Consider the following 13,770-nt stretch of genomic DNA (forward strand, 5'->3'; position numbering starts at 1 on the left):
CCAAGCTGATGTACGTATAATACCAGGAATCAATATAAAATGTAAGCCTACGTCACTGATTCCTTATACCACACACTTCACTAGAATGAAGTCCTAAAGTACATCAAGGCACAACTGTACATGGTTACTCAACATTCCTAGCATATTCATGAACCACGTGAATCACATTAACCAGGGTATTGAGTTTCGTGGCATGAGTCTTCAAAGTTTTTTTGGCGATAGGTAATTGGGTCCATTGTATTATAATATACAGTGCCGTGAAAAAGTATCCTGATTTCCCCTATTATTGCAAATTTTTTTACACTGAATGTTTTCAGGTCTTCCACCAAAATCTAATATTAGATCAAGAGAACCTGAGTGAACAAATAACACATTTTATTACTTATTTCTTTTATTTAATGAACAGTTATCCAACACCAACTGGCACTGTGTGGAAAAAGTAATTGCCCCCTAGTTAAATCAACCCAATTAAAGGGACAATTTAGAGTCAACTGATTGAACACAGCCAGTCTTGAATATAAATCTCACTTATTTTGACCCTTACCATCAGTCAAGTTGCCAGCACAAAGATTCAACAAAGCACACTGTGCCACGACCAAAGGAAATTCCTGAAGTGATCAGAAAAAAGTTGTTGATATCCATCAGTCTGGAAAGGGTTAAAAAGCCATTTCTAAGGCTCTGGACTCCACCGAACCACAATCTCCAAATGGAGAACACTTGGAACAGAAATGAATCTTCCCAGGAGTGGCCAGCCTGCCAAAATTGCTCCAAGGGCGCAGCGTAAAATTATCCAGGAAGTCACAAAGGATCCTAAAAAAACATCCCAAGAACTGCAGGCTTGTCTTGCTTCAGCTAAGGGCAGTGTCCATGACTCCACAATCAGAAAGAGACTGGGCAAAAATGGGCTTCATGGGAGAGTAATAATAATAATAATAATAATAATAATAATAATAATAATAATTGCTTACACTTATATAGCACTTTTCTGAACACTCCACTCAAAGCGCTTTACAGGTAATGGGGATCCCCTCCACCACCACCAATGTGCAGCCCCACCTGGATGATGCGACGGCAGCTATAGTGCGCCAGAACGCTCACCACACACCAGCTATCAGTGGGGAGGAGAGCAGAGTAATGAAGCTAATTCAGAGATGGGGATTATTAGGAGGCCATGATTGGTAAGGGCCAATGGGAAATTTGGCCAGGATGCCAGGATTACACCCCTACTCTTTTCGAGAAACACCGAAACGAGTAGCAAGGCAGAAACCACAGCTTACCAGGAAGAACATAAATGTTCGTCTCTCATTTGCCAAGAAGCACCTGGATGATCCCCAAGCCTTTTGGGAGAATGTTCTATGGACAGATGAGTCAAAAGCGGAACTTTATAGACGACATGGGTCCCATTATGTCTGGCATAAAGCAAACACAGAATTCCACAGTAAGAATATCACACCAACCGTCAAGCATGGTGGTGGTAATGCGACGGTGTGGGGATGCTTTGCTGCCTCAGGACCTGAACTACTTGCCATAATTGAAGGAACCATGAATTCTGCTCTGTATCAGAAAATTCTTAAGGAGAATGTCCGGTCATCCTGAGCTGAAGCTGAAGCGTAGTTGGGTCATGAAGCAAGACAATGATCCAAAACACAAAAGCAAGTCCACATCAGAATGGCTGAAAAGAAACAATATTAAAGTTTGAGTAGCCTAGACAAAGTCCAGACCCAAACCCAATGGAGATGCTGTGGCAGGACCTGAAATGAGCAGTTCATGCTGAATTAAATTCTGAATTAAAGCAGTTCTGCAAGGAAGAGTGGGCTAAAACACCTCCACAGCGATGTGAAAGACAGATATTGAGTTACAAAAAGCGTTTAGTTGCAGTCATTGTAGCTAAAGGTGGCGCAACCAGTTATTAAGTGTAAGGGGGCAATTACTTGGATACCTTCGTTGATTAAATAAATGAAATAATAAAAAAGTGTTATTAGATAAAGGGAACCTGAGTGAACAAATATTTGATTTTGTCTAAAAAACTGAAAACATCCACTGAGACAAATATGCAATAATAGAGGAAATTAAAAACTTTTTCATGGCACTGTTAATAAAAGGAGCAATGACTGAACTAATTGTTTTGCAATACAGAAAAAAAAATCCATATACCTACAGTAATATAAAAATACCTTCTGTGGCTTTTAAAGCAATACGTAGAAATTGTTTGTTCTTGATTGTCTATAAATTCTGACTAAATGCGGGCAATTTTATATACTGTACTGTAAATTCATATCTGATACCTCAGATGAGAAGCAATAACAAATCCAGTGACAGCATCAAAAAACATTTAAAATTTGTTCTTCAGAATCAGGTATTTATGCCAAGGAGTGTTTCACTGCAAGATAGGGCTTCAGGTAAACTGTTATGCAAGGATGAACCATGAATAATCCATCCATCTTCTAACCTCTTTCCCAATTCATGTACATGGGGGAGCCGGAGCCTATCCCAGCAAGCAACGGGTACAAGGCAGGGTACACCCTGAATGGGACACCACTCCACCACAGGGCAGAGAGACACACAAACGAAAACACTGACACTTAGGGCCCATTATCCCAGAAGCCAATTAACTTACCAGCATGTCTTTGGACTGTGGGAGGAATCCAGTGCACCTGGAGGACACCCAAGCGAACACGGAACATGCAAACTCCACACAGACAGCACCGCAGGTCCGGAATTGAAACCAGGACCCCAGCACCGCGAGCCAGCTGTGTTGACCACTGTGCCACTGTGCCGCCCACCGTGAATAATGACAATGCCAATATCCTAATACATCTGCCCAATTCACTGAGATGTATACAGCTTCAGGACATTACAAATGGTAAATTAATTATGCTTAATTAAAAGCAAATTAAGGGTGCTTTTTGATATCTCGAACTTCAGAACAGCACCAAGGCAGCCTTTTACAATAGGCTCTTTCTTTCATTTCACAATAGTGAGGTTCAGTGCATTTGATCTTCTGTATAAAGGTTAAAACCCCAATCACTGTATAAGAGCATTGTGATCCTTAAGTCTAAAAAGAAAATATACAGCATATACACGATTATCAACATCATTATTAAGAATGATCATTATTTAAACTTTTCATATTCTCTACCTTTCTTAAAAGCTCATGGAAAGTTATTTCATTCCAGAGCACTGCGCGACAGGACTACTCTGCAGAGAGTGGCACATCAATAAAACCGAGGTTCGAGTTGTCAGTGGTCTGAAATCTGAAAACTCACAAGAAGAGATGGGGAAAGCCGTGTTTCCAGACGTCATCTTTGCAAACCTGGTTACCGACAGCAAAGTTTCCAAGGAACTGGATCCCACAACGCAAAACTGGAAAAGTCAAGCAAAAAAAAACAACTGGATTTAGCCTCACTGAGAGCTGTAATGTTTTCGACAGGCACCAGAGTGGCAGATGACAAAAACCAGAAAGGAAGACTGCCGGAGCCCGAAGGATAGGGATTGGACGGAACATACAGGAGCTGAACAGATATAATCGGCAGAAACAGACTTTGCTTTTCAAGAAGCGATAAAACAACAAAAAGTTTAAAGTTTAAGTGAAAACAGAAGCCACAACGTTGTGTCAAGTACAATCGTTACCACAGCAATGTTCCACCTGAAAAAGGAGAAGAAAAGGCAAAAATGAAAGGGATACAGGACAGAACATAGGAAGACAAGTGGAACACAGCTTGCAGTCATATCACCCTGCAACTCGCAACTGGCAGCCCACGCAGCAGGTGTGAGCCTGGTCAGTACCTGGATGGGAGACCTCCTGGAAAAAATAAGGTTGCTCCTAGAAGAGGTGTTAGAGGGGGCAGTAGGGGGCACTCTCCCTGCAGTCTGTGTGGGTCCTAATGCCCCAGTATTGTGACAAGGACGCTACACTGAAAAAAGGTGCCATCCTTTGGATGAAAACCAACGTCCTGACTCTCTGTGGTCATTAAAAATCCCAGGGCGTTTCTCCAAAAGAGTAGGGGTGTAACCCCGGCATCCTGGCCAAATTTCCCATTGGCTCTTACCAATCATGGCCTCCTAATAATCCCCATCTATGAATTGGCTTCATTACTCTGCTCTCCTCCTCACTGATAGCTGGTGTGTGGTGAGAGTACTGTGTGCACTATGGTTGCCGTCACATCATCCAGGTGGGGCTACACACTGTTGGTGGTGGAGGGGATCCGCAGTAGCTGTAAAGCACTTTGAGTGAAGAGTCCAGAAAAGCGCTAAATAATTCCTTAGACCTATAATTATTAAAACATGGTGGCACAGTGGTTAGCCCTACATGGCACTTGGGTCCTAGGTTCAAATCTTGGCCTACTATCTGTGTGGAGTTTATATGTTCTTCTCAGGTTTGCAGGGGTTTCCTCTGGGTGGTCCGATTTCCTCCCACAGTACAAAGCCATACTGGTAGCTTTGGCTTCTGGGAAAAGTCTGGTGTGTGTGCGCGTGTGTCTGCTTTTATATCGGTCTGCGCTCCTATAGTCTGGCACCCTGTACAGAGTATACCCTGCTTTCTGCCCTTTGCTTGCTGGCATAGGCTCTGGCTCCCCCACAACCTTGAAATGGAAAAAGCAGATAGAAAGTTAATGGATGGATGGAAGAAGAAACCGGTATATGTCACTCATAACGAGTTAAGGATAGCAGTGTGGAGTAGTGGCTAGGACTGGGGTTTTTTTTTGCTAAGGAGACACTTTTATTAAAATTAGGATTATGTGATCAGACGGTTAGGTTAGGACTTCACTTAAAAAGGATTAACGGAATGGCCAACAGGTCCTGTACGTTAAGGGTTGGGTAGGCTAGTAAAAACAGGATTGGCCCAACCTCAACCCAAGTTCTACACTTTTTACCATATTAAACAGGGGGTTTAAATGCTTAGGTCCTCCACAACACGCAAACTGGAATAGAATAGCAGCAAAACAGGTGACAGAAACATTTTTTGGCAATGCATTTTGGAGTTGCGTTCCCCTTTAAAACAAATAACATTTCTGATTTTAATTGTCAGAATATTACTTATATGGGCAATACAGTGCAGTGCTGCCAATCCAGACCCTGAGTGCTATCTGTGTGGAGTTTGTATGTTCCCCCCTATATTCACAAGGGTTGTTTCCAAGTACTCCAGTTTCCTTCCACAATACAAAGACATCCTGGAAACTTACATAGCTCAGAGTTAACATATTTAAAGTTATTTAAATTTAAGGTAGTAGGCAGATGACTAGAAAGATCACTGTGGATTCAAGTCCTATGTATGTAGGGCACTGCTTGGCTCCCTCCATTAAAATGTGCAGCTGTGTGAATTTGCTCTCCCTTAAGTCAAGAAAATACCTCATTTTAAGAATCAAAAAGGAAAGTGAAAAGATGGGTCTCCACCTCAACATCAAAAAGATGAAGATCATGACAACAGCTGAAACTGGAGCAGTCAAAATAACCATCAATAGTGAAGAGATCGAATGCGTCAAGGTTTTCTGCTTCCTGGGATCCATGATCGACCGAACTGGAGACTGTGGCCCTGAAATCAGGCGACGAACTGCGTTAGGCCGTAGTGTGATGCTGAGCATGCACCAAATCTGGAAGAGCAAAGACATCAGCCTCACAACCAAATGCAAAATGGTCCATGCTATTGTGTTCCCCATATCAATGTATGGGTGTGAAAGCTGGACCCTGAAAAAAGCTGACCGAAAGAGGATGGATGCTTTCGAGCTATGGTGTTGGAGAAGACTGTTACGGATACCATGGACAGCAAGGGTCACCAATAAAGAGGTTCTGGAGCACATCAAGCCAGAAATTTCACTTGAGGGAAAGATCACCAGACTCCGGCTCACTTATTTTGGTCACGAGATGCGATCAGATTCATTGGAGAAAGCAATGATGCTTGGAATGGTCAGTGGAACAAGAAGACAAGGCCACTAAAGAATGCGGTGGCTCGACGCAATCAAAACAGATACTGGCTTAGGCATAGAAAAGCTGAAAGAGAAAGTCCAAGACCGGAAAGCGTGCCGAGAGATGGCCTATAGAATCGCCGAGAGTCGGATCCGACTGACCGGATAACATCATCATCAAGTCAAGAAAGGGTTTTATTTTCAGCCCTCTCCTTCTTAAATAATATCACAATAATGGTAATGTTAGCAATTTCCATTTTGAATGTTATACACTTTCCATGGCCTGCTTGCACAGTAATAATTAAGAAAAATGGTTGTTTTGAGCAGTGGGATTAAATGTAAAAAAAAAACTTTATTACACTGCAGTGAAGTACATGTTCCGTACAATGCTGCGTTGTTGGTTTTCGGTGAGAACATGCATTGTGTTTCCTACACAGAAACCCTCTGACCAACTTAGGAAAAAAGGAATTAAATAGCTTTACTGAAAACTGTAAATCCTGTGAGTAATGCATTGCTGTCTTCTGCTTAATTTTCGTCTAACAATCTCACTTTAACTTCAGTGTTGCACAAAACCCTTAATTATAACTCTGCAGACAGCCCATGGAAATTGCGTAACATTCAGACTGAAATTGACTAACATTACTATGATCATGGTATTTTTGAAGGAGGCAAGGAACTGTAACAAACCCTTACAGTCAACTAAAAAGAAATTCAGATTACAATCACCTGGAAAGTAATTTATGCATATTTGCATGCTGAGGTACAGTGAATTTGGTCTTCAATATAAATGTTGAAACCCCTATGAGTGCTACATAAATAGCAAGGATCTTCTGTCCCTTTAAACTAAATGCGATTCATAATTCTAAAAAGAAAAATATACAGCATACAGTATACACGAGTATCATTATCATTATTAAGGACCATTTTATTTTAGCTTTTAAACCTTTCACATTCTCTGTACTTCTGAAAGTTAATAGACGATGAATTTTAAGACCTTGTGTGATGGGACTACTCTGAATAAAGTGGGCCTTTAAGAAAATCAAGGTTAGTTTTTTTTTTTACTTACAATCCAAACACAGAATATTGAACACCGTGAGATGGTTATCACTTCAGCAAACCTTCCAAGGGAAAGATGCGTTTATTTTCAGAGGCAGTTACAAGGCAGCACCAAGATTTGGTTGGATTAATAATAATAAACTATTTTATATAGCGCCTCTAAAGGTGGCTTCTCAAAGCGCTTTACAGAATGACAACCACAGTAAATAAAAAGAATACACAAGATAAAACACAATGACAATATACAGAGGAGGCCATGGATGGTGGTACTAAGAAAAGTTGAAGCAGAGGGGTAAAGAATGGAACCAGTTAAGTAAATGCTCTTCTAAAGAAGAAGCTGAAAGATGAAATTAAGATGAAAGTGTCTCTTCTCGAAGCAAACAAAGGAAGGATCGCCTCTCACTGCTGTCATGACATGAGAAAGAGAGCCCTCCAGTGACTCAGCTGGCATCAACAGATTCTATTGTAACTCACAAAACCGAAACCTCAGCATACTCTTGAACAACAGCCTGAGGAGTGGGACATTACTGGTTTGAGGGAAGGTCATTCGGAAAGGGCTGTGGCCAGCTTGGCTGGGGAATCAGAACAGCCTCATGTGAAAATAAAACATCTCACTCTTGACCAGTTTCAATGAAGAATGTTCATGGAACTTGGATTATGACTTTTATGAGGACAATGTGAAAGAGTTGAGGTTAGGGTACCTTTCAAGACTAGTGCTGCAGGAAATGGTTTGTTTTTGGTTAGGAAGTCGTGGGCTAGGGCTTCCTTTCTTGTTGTGAAAATGGATACGACTGGGAAAGTTCGAAAAAGTGACAGACATACTTGGTATGTCCTGACATTGGTCAAACATGTGAAACAGACCACTGTGGACTTTCATTTTATTTTGAGCTGTAGAGCACTACTGAACTGCCATTTCCCCATCTTTAATTAGCACCATCTGAATTAAAGGCCTACAAAATCTATTCATTTAGACTCATTACGTGCTTTTTTTTTCACATCTCTTCATAATCATGAAGGACCCCTCAAGAGTATATGGTATCTGGTACAGTAAAAAAGTATTAGATTTGCAATACCTTTGGGAGTTATGATGCAGTTTGATTGAGCTTAAGTTAAAGTAAATATAAAAATCATACAGATCGATGAACATGAATAAAGACAATCATTCGGTGCTCAAGATAGGCTCTATAGATCAGACATTGCTGGCTAGAGTTTGGGCTATGTCATATTTAAAAATAACCATGATTTTTCAGTGGGCAGCATAAATCATGGTCGCATGCCTCGATTTTGGGATTAAGTTGCTTGAGTCAGCTACAGTAACCCTGATTTTCCAAGTAATAATGACCCAGGGGATTTGCCTGCAGTCTGAGAGCTTGCAGTCTCGTTAGAGTGGAAACGCCATCTCATTTAGATGTGCTTTGGACATTGTCTATTTACAACAAAAATTCCTTACACTTATGTAGCTTTTTTTTCTGGGCACTCCAATCAGAGTGCATTACAGGTAAGGGAGGATCCCACCGCCACCACCAGTGCGACGGCAGCCATAGTGCACCAGTACACTCGCCACACATCAGCTATCAGTGGGGAGGAGAACAGAGTAATGAAGCCAGTTCAGAGATGGGGAATATTAGGAGGCCATGATTGGTAAAGGCCAAAGGAATTTGGCCAGGACGCCAGGGTAACCACAGAGGCAGGACCTCGGTTTTACATCTCATTTGAAGGATTATGGAATAGTGTCCCCGTCACTATACTGGGGCATTAGGACCCACACAGACCACAGGGTAAGTGCCCATTACCGGTCCACTAACACATCTTCTAATAATTAAACCCAATGTTACAATGGTTTTATACTATGTCCCCTGTGATAAATATCTCTTAGCCATAATAGCATAATTCAGTATTGTTGTGTATTTAATAATGTGCTCAGCTTTGGACTTTTATAACTACAGTCCCCACGAAGGGGATAATTTTTTAACATGTCCAGAGGAATACTCTGACACTTCTCCAGCAGAGCTTTTAAAAGTGAGAGTCTTGCCAATTTCTTCCCAATGCACCTTTCTGCTTGACCTGAGGGGCTGAAGTTATCCTCTCGGCAGGTCATGATTTTCAGTCCTCATCTCCATTAATCATCCTGGCATTGGCGTCATGCTTGAAAATATGCACGACCAACCTACAGTATAAAATTCCAAATTGCTCAGCCAGGACAGGAGTTTCTGTGAAGTTTTCATCCAAAATTGGATCTTCCGAATAATGGCTGGCATGCAGGTTGAGCTGGGCTCACATTTTGCTGCTCACCATGCCCAAGCTCTCACAAAATTTTGTCTTGCCTGGACTGGGATTCACTGTGTCACCAGAGTCTCTAGACTCACCCACCCCTGTAAAGTTTGACCCACAGCAGACTGTGGGATCCATAAAGCCTTCAGCTTTATCTTCCAAACGGTCATAGGTGCACTAAAGCAACCAATTAAACATGGGATTATGGGACACGTTTACTTTTTCCTTATTTTTCCAATGACCTTTGCAGCGCAGCTTGAAGCTTTATTTTGAGGCAACAAAAGAAACAAAGGCAAATTATGGTTCTGGCTTCGAGTTTCAAGCACAGTATGACCCCAGTGTGTGGTTGCCTGAGGCCTGACCAGAGAGAAGTGAGATGGGGAGACGTACTTGGGTGAATCTGCTGTGTATTTGGAGAACCCTAACCACTGCTAATTTAAATGTGTCATTAGAGGAGATCCAAATTTGGGCCTGCAGATGATAGGCCAAACCACAGATTCTCTTGTTTTTCTGCTTTTTGAGGGGAAAGGTCTGTGTGACGTCCCTGAGGATCCCTGACGAAGAGCACAGCTGGTATTTACCACTTCATATATCTGCACTCACCATCCACTTTAATTATTATGCTGCATGTCCACAATCAGGAGTTAAAGCAGCAGACGGTTAACATCAGGACCTGTTTTACGTATGGGGCAATTTCCAAAACTCTGAAAAAAATCATGTAAACGTTTATCCCTTGAAACGGATGCAAATCAACAGTAAGCTTTTGTGATTCTTATTTATGCTACAAAGGCAAACATAATGATAAATCCATTCAACCTCCAATACCCAACTCTTTGTCAATTATCTGGTCAAGGAACATGCTGTACAGCATTTCAAGATTTTCAGCTAACTTAGTAGTTGATTTCTGAGTATACAGGAAATGGACAGGTAAGCCTAGCTAATACAGTAGATATAATTCCGTTTTAGCTAAGGTTCCCGTTTTGGCCAAGCTGTTGGAACAGCTCTTTAATTTCCTTCCCTTCAGCCGTTTAATTGCTGCGGCACCAGCAAAAATTTGCATCCTTTTTATACAAAAAGCTTCAAAAGTTTCGGCCAATGCAAACGTACTGAGAGGAAGAGCCAAAGGACAAAGACACTGAAGATTTTCCAGATATTGTTAAGGACAAATCAAGTAGTACAAAAAGATGGAGGGTGTTTGCAATTCATCAGGCGATATAAATATAAATCAACGAGGGAACTTAAAATTAGGATTTTAGGAGTAGATGGTTAGATTAGGACTTCACTTAGAAGTAACATTGGCACACTGTCCCATACTATAGAGGGGGTAAAGTGCTTATGTCCTTCACACCATAAAACCAGGTTAAACTAGAGAAAATTGTAACAAAAACATTTTGAGGCAATGCATGCCCTCAACAAAAAACAAATAACATCACTAAAATACTTTCAGAATATTATATATAAGGGTGTCACGGTACCACAGTGGTTAGTATTGCGACCTTGTGGGGCTGGAGCCCTGGGATCAATTCCTGGGGTGTTTTCAGTCTGGAGTTTGTATGTTCTCCCCCTGTTCATATGGATTTCCTCCAGGTGACCCGATGTGCTCCCACAGTCCAAAGACATTCTGGCTTCTGGGAACATTGGCCCTGGTGCGAGTGTCTAAGTCTGTGTGTGCCCTGGCGTTCTGTCCAGGATGTATCCTGCCTTACACTAGTTACTTGTCTGGATAGACTCAGGCTCTCCTGTGACTCTGAATTGGCTAGATTACTATTTATTTTCAGCTTAGGAGCCCCCTTTTAAAAGCCTCAGTTTTCGAACTTCTCATTGGCATCCACTCCACACAGCCACTGCAACACGACAATGAGCACGCTCCGCCAGCGGGACGTGAACTGCTCTCAGCCCCCGGCAGCAGCACTTGGAGATCATCCCTGCTTCACGGGACAGTGTTGAGGACACCTTGGGTGACTCAATTTAACCGAAAACAAAAACCGACACAAACAAAAACGAAAGTCGACGACACCATTTACAGAATCCGCTAAAAACAGAGCCAAGGTCTCAAGCCAGAAACGGCTGGAATACAGCAAGCACCTGTGTCCTAAATGAGGACCACTTCTGAATAAACTACTCGGACTGTCACTAGGCTAAAACAGGCTGATGCAGCATCAAATATGCTAACTCAGCCAAAACCTGCTTCCAGAGAATTCTTTTTAGTGAAGTGCTTAGGGTAATACTGGCTACAAAACAATAACAACTCGCATGCCAAAGACTAAACATCATCTTCAACACCGTATACTGGCTATATACAGACTTGAGCTGACAAAAATAAGGAATGTTACCATACAAACATATTTAACAGGACCAATTTAGCTTTCTAATATGACTTGACAGATTCAATTCTATTTTTATATAAAGAAGGAGAATAGAATTAAAGAGGTTAGACTCCATGACCTTAGTAGCCTCTGAGATCATATAAATGTCTGAAGTATCCATTAGACTGAATCTTCAAAGTTAATTTCTTGGGTCTGGGCATTGACTGCACAGGCAGAGATGAGCCTCACCTGGAAAACAGGATTAGAGGTTGCAATGGTGTCATGATCCACAAACCCAGATGATTTTCCCTGCCAACTCTAAACACAGTCTGGTGCTCTTTTGTGAGGTACCAGCAAAGGCCATCATTCTGTCACAGATGGTCCTACAACTTCATCCTCCTGCACAAACCACACCATGTGTTAGTTCAAGTACACTGAGTCACGGGGAACTCCAAAAACCGACATTACTTAACTCTTCCACTATTCTCTTTCACCCGCTACAAAATAAAAATAAAACAGGAGTAACCTGTGCTCACAGGCAGTACACTGTGTTTTCTCAAAAGTACAGGAAACCCCATGCTAAAAAAACTTTTTTCTTCTTGATAAGAACTGCCTAGTTAAAAATATCAAACTGCTGGTAGATCTTATTTATTTGCCATGTGGGAAAGAAATCCACTGTACACGTGCATATTCTTCAATTTCGAAAAACTCAAAGCATGGTTAGTTCAAATAAACTTTGAGCGCAAGAGAAAAGGGGTTTAGCTCTGACCATGACTGTAACAGTCAATTGTGTGCTGTGGGATCGACCACATTTAATAGCATCGAATGAAGCTCCTGTCAAACTGTGTGGTCTTTCTCCCTATTTATAACCTGTGGGTCACAAGTATACAATTAGGGGCAGCGCCTATCAGCTGCTGGAGAATATCTCTTGCGAACGAAACGCCATGCTTTCCTTCATCATTAAATAAACATTTTCTTTTAATGTCTATTTGGCAACATTGATCAACAACTAAACTATTCAATAACTATCGAAGATGTCAATGTGCACCTGCTGTCCGCGCGCACGGGTTTTTAACCAACGGATCGCAACAGTTCACATCACGTTTTGTGGTTCCGAATTTGAAATATGGTAGTTACATTTCGGCTCTCATTCATTAAGCCTTTTCAGATTTTCCAGAGCCTGCCTCTCTAAATAAAATGTGCAGTGTCTTACAAAAGTGTCCGGCGCAGTGTCGGGTTTGCGTCAGACACAACACTGTGCATTGAGACCAGAAAGTTCCAATACTGTCTCATCTGACCACAAAACCTTTTGCCACATGTTTGCAGCATCACTGAAGTGCTTTGAAGCAAACTCCATGTGGGATTTGAAATGGGTTTGCCATTCTGCCATACAGACCAGCTTTGTGGAACAACTGGGATAATGTTGACCCATGAACATTTTCTCCCTTTTTAGCCACTGAACTCTTCCAAACTCCTTACCAACTTTCCTCCTTGTTTGGGCACTTGGTTTGGAAAGATATCCCGATATAGGCAGTGTCTGGACGGTCCTATAGTCCTTCCACATCTTAATAATCACCTCCACTGTACACAGAAGGACCTTAAGAAGCTTTAAAATGCCCTTCACCTGATCTGTGCCTTTATACAACTTTGTCCTGGAGTCATTTATAAAATTCCTTGTTTTTTTTTGTATGGTTAAATCTTTGCATTAATAAATTCACCTCCTGAAGGAGGGACCTGACAGAGACAAGTGTATTTACTCTGACGTTGCGTGAACCACTACTATTGCACGCAGACCTGGGCCGTTCAGCTGACCGGTTTGTCTCCTCAGCTTTATTCTTTGCCAAACACAAATAACGAATCAACAAATTTAGGTTTGCCAAAGCAAAGAAGGTGCATACTTTTTCAAACTTTTTTTTTAATTTAATTTCTTTGCAGTCTGACCCAACATTAAACTTCTTTCATGCATCAAAGTGTTCAGTTTAAGATTCCATCCGTTTTCCAACTGCTTTATCCCATATGGGGTCACGGGCAAGCCGGAGCCTATCCCAGCAAGTGTTCCGTTTTAAGCATTCAAGTTAAATTAAAATATGCGCTTAAAATGTGTAAACGGAATTTGTACTTCTAACAAAAAATGGGACAGCATTGGAAGTGGTTTACTACTTTCGTAAAGCCCAAAGTCACCTGATCACAGACATTTTCTTTTGTCAAACCACAGGATAATTCCAGTTCTCGCA

At 41.5% G+C, this 13,770-nt stretch overlaps 1 protein-coding gene across 2 annotated transcripts in view; it reads right to left on the reverse strand.

The window, feature by feature from the left end:
• The window catches only part of atxn10 (ataxin 10), a 98,866-nt gene that overhangs the window by 60,829 nt on the left and 24,267 nt on the right, over window positions 1-13,770 (reverse strand). For both annotated transcript variants that reach the window (XR_016091505.1, XM_088924273.1), the window contains exon 4: window positions 3,267-3,363. Coding sequence is in view for 1 of the 2 variants with exons in the window: in XM_088924273.1 (XP_088780399.1) it covers window positions 3,267-3,363 (97 nt within the window). In the remaining variant the exon portion in view is untranslated. The remainder of the gene's footprint in view (window positions 1-3,266; window positions 3,364-13,770) is intronic.

Source organism: Atractosteus spatula, chromosome 8 (assembly GCF_055471065.1).
Source record: "Atractosteus spatula isolate fAtrSpa1 chromosome 8, fAtrSpa1.hap1, whole genome shotgun sequence".
NCBI classification, from domain to species: Eukaryota; Metazoa; Chordata; class Actinopteri; order Semionotiformes; family Lepisosteidae; genus Atractosteus; species Atractosteus spatula.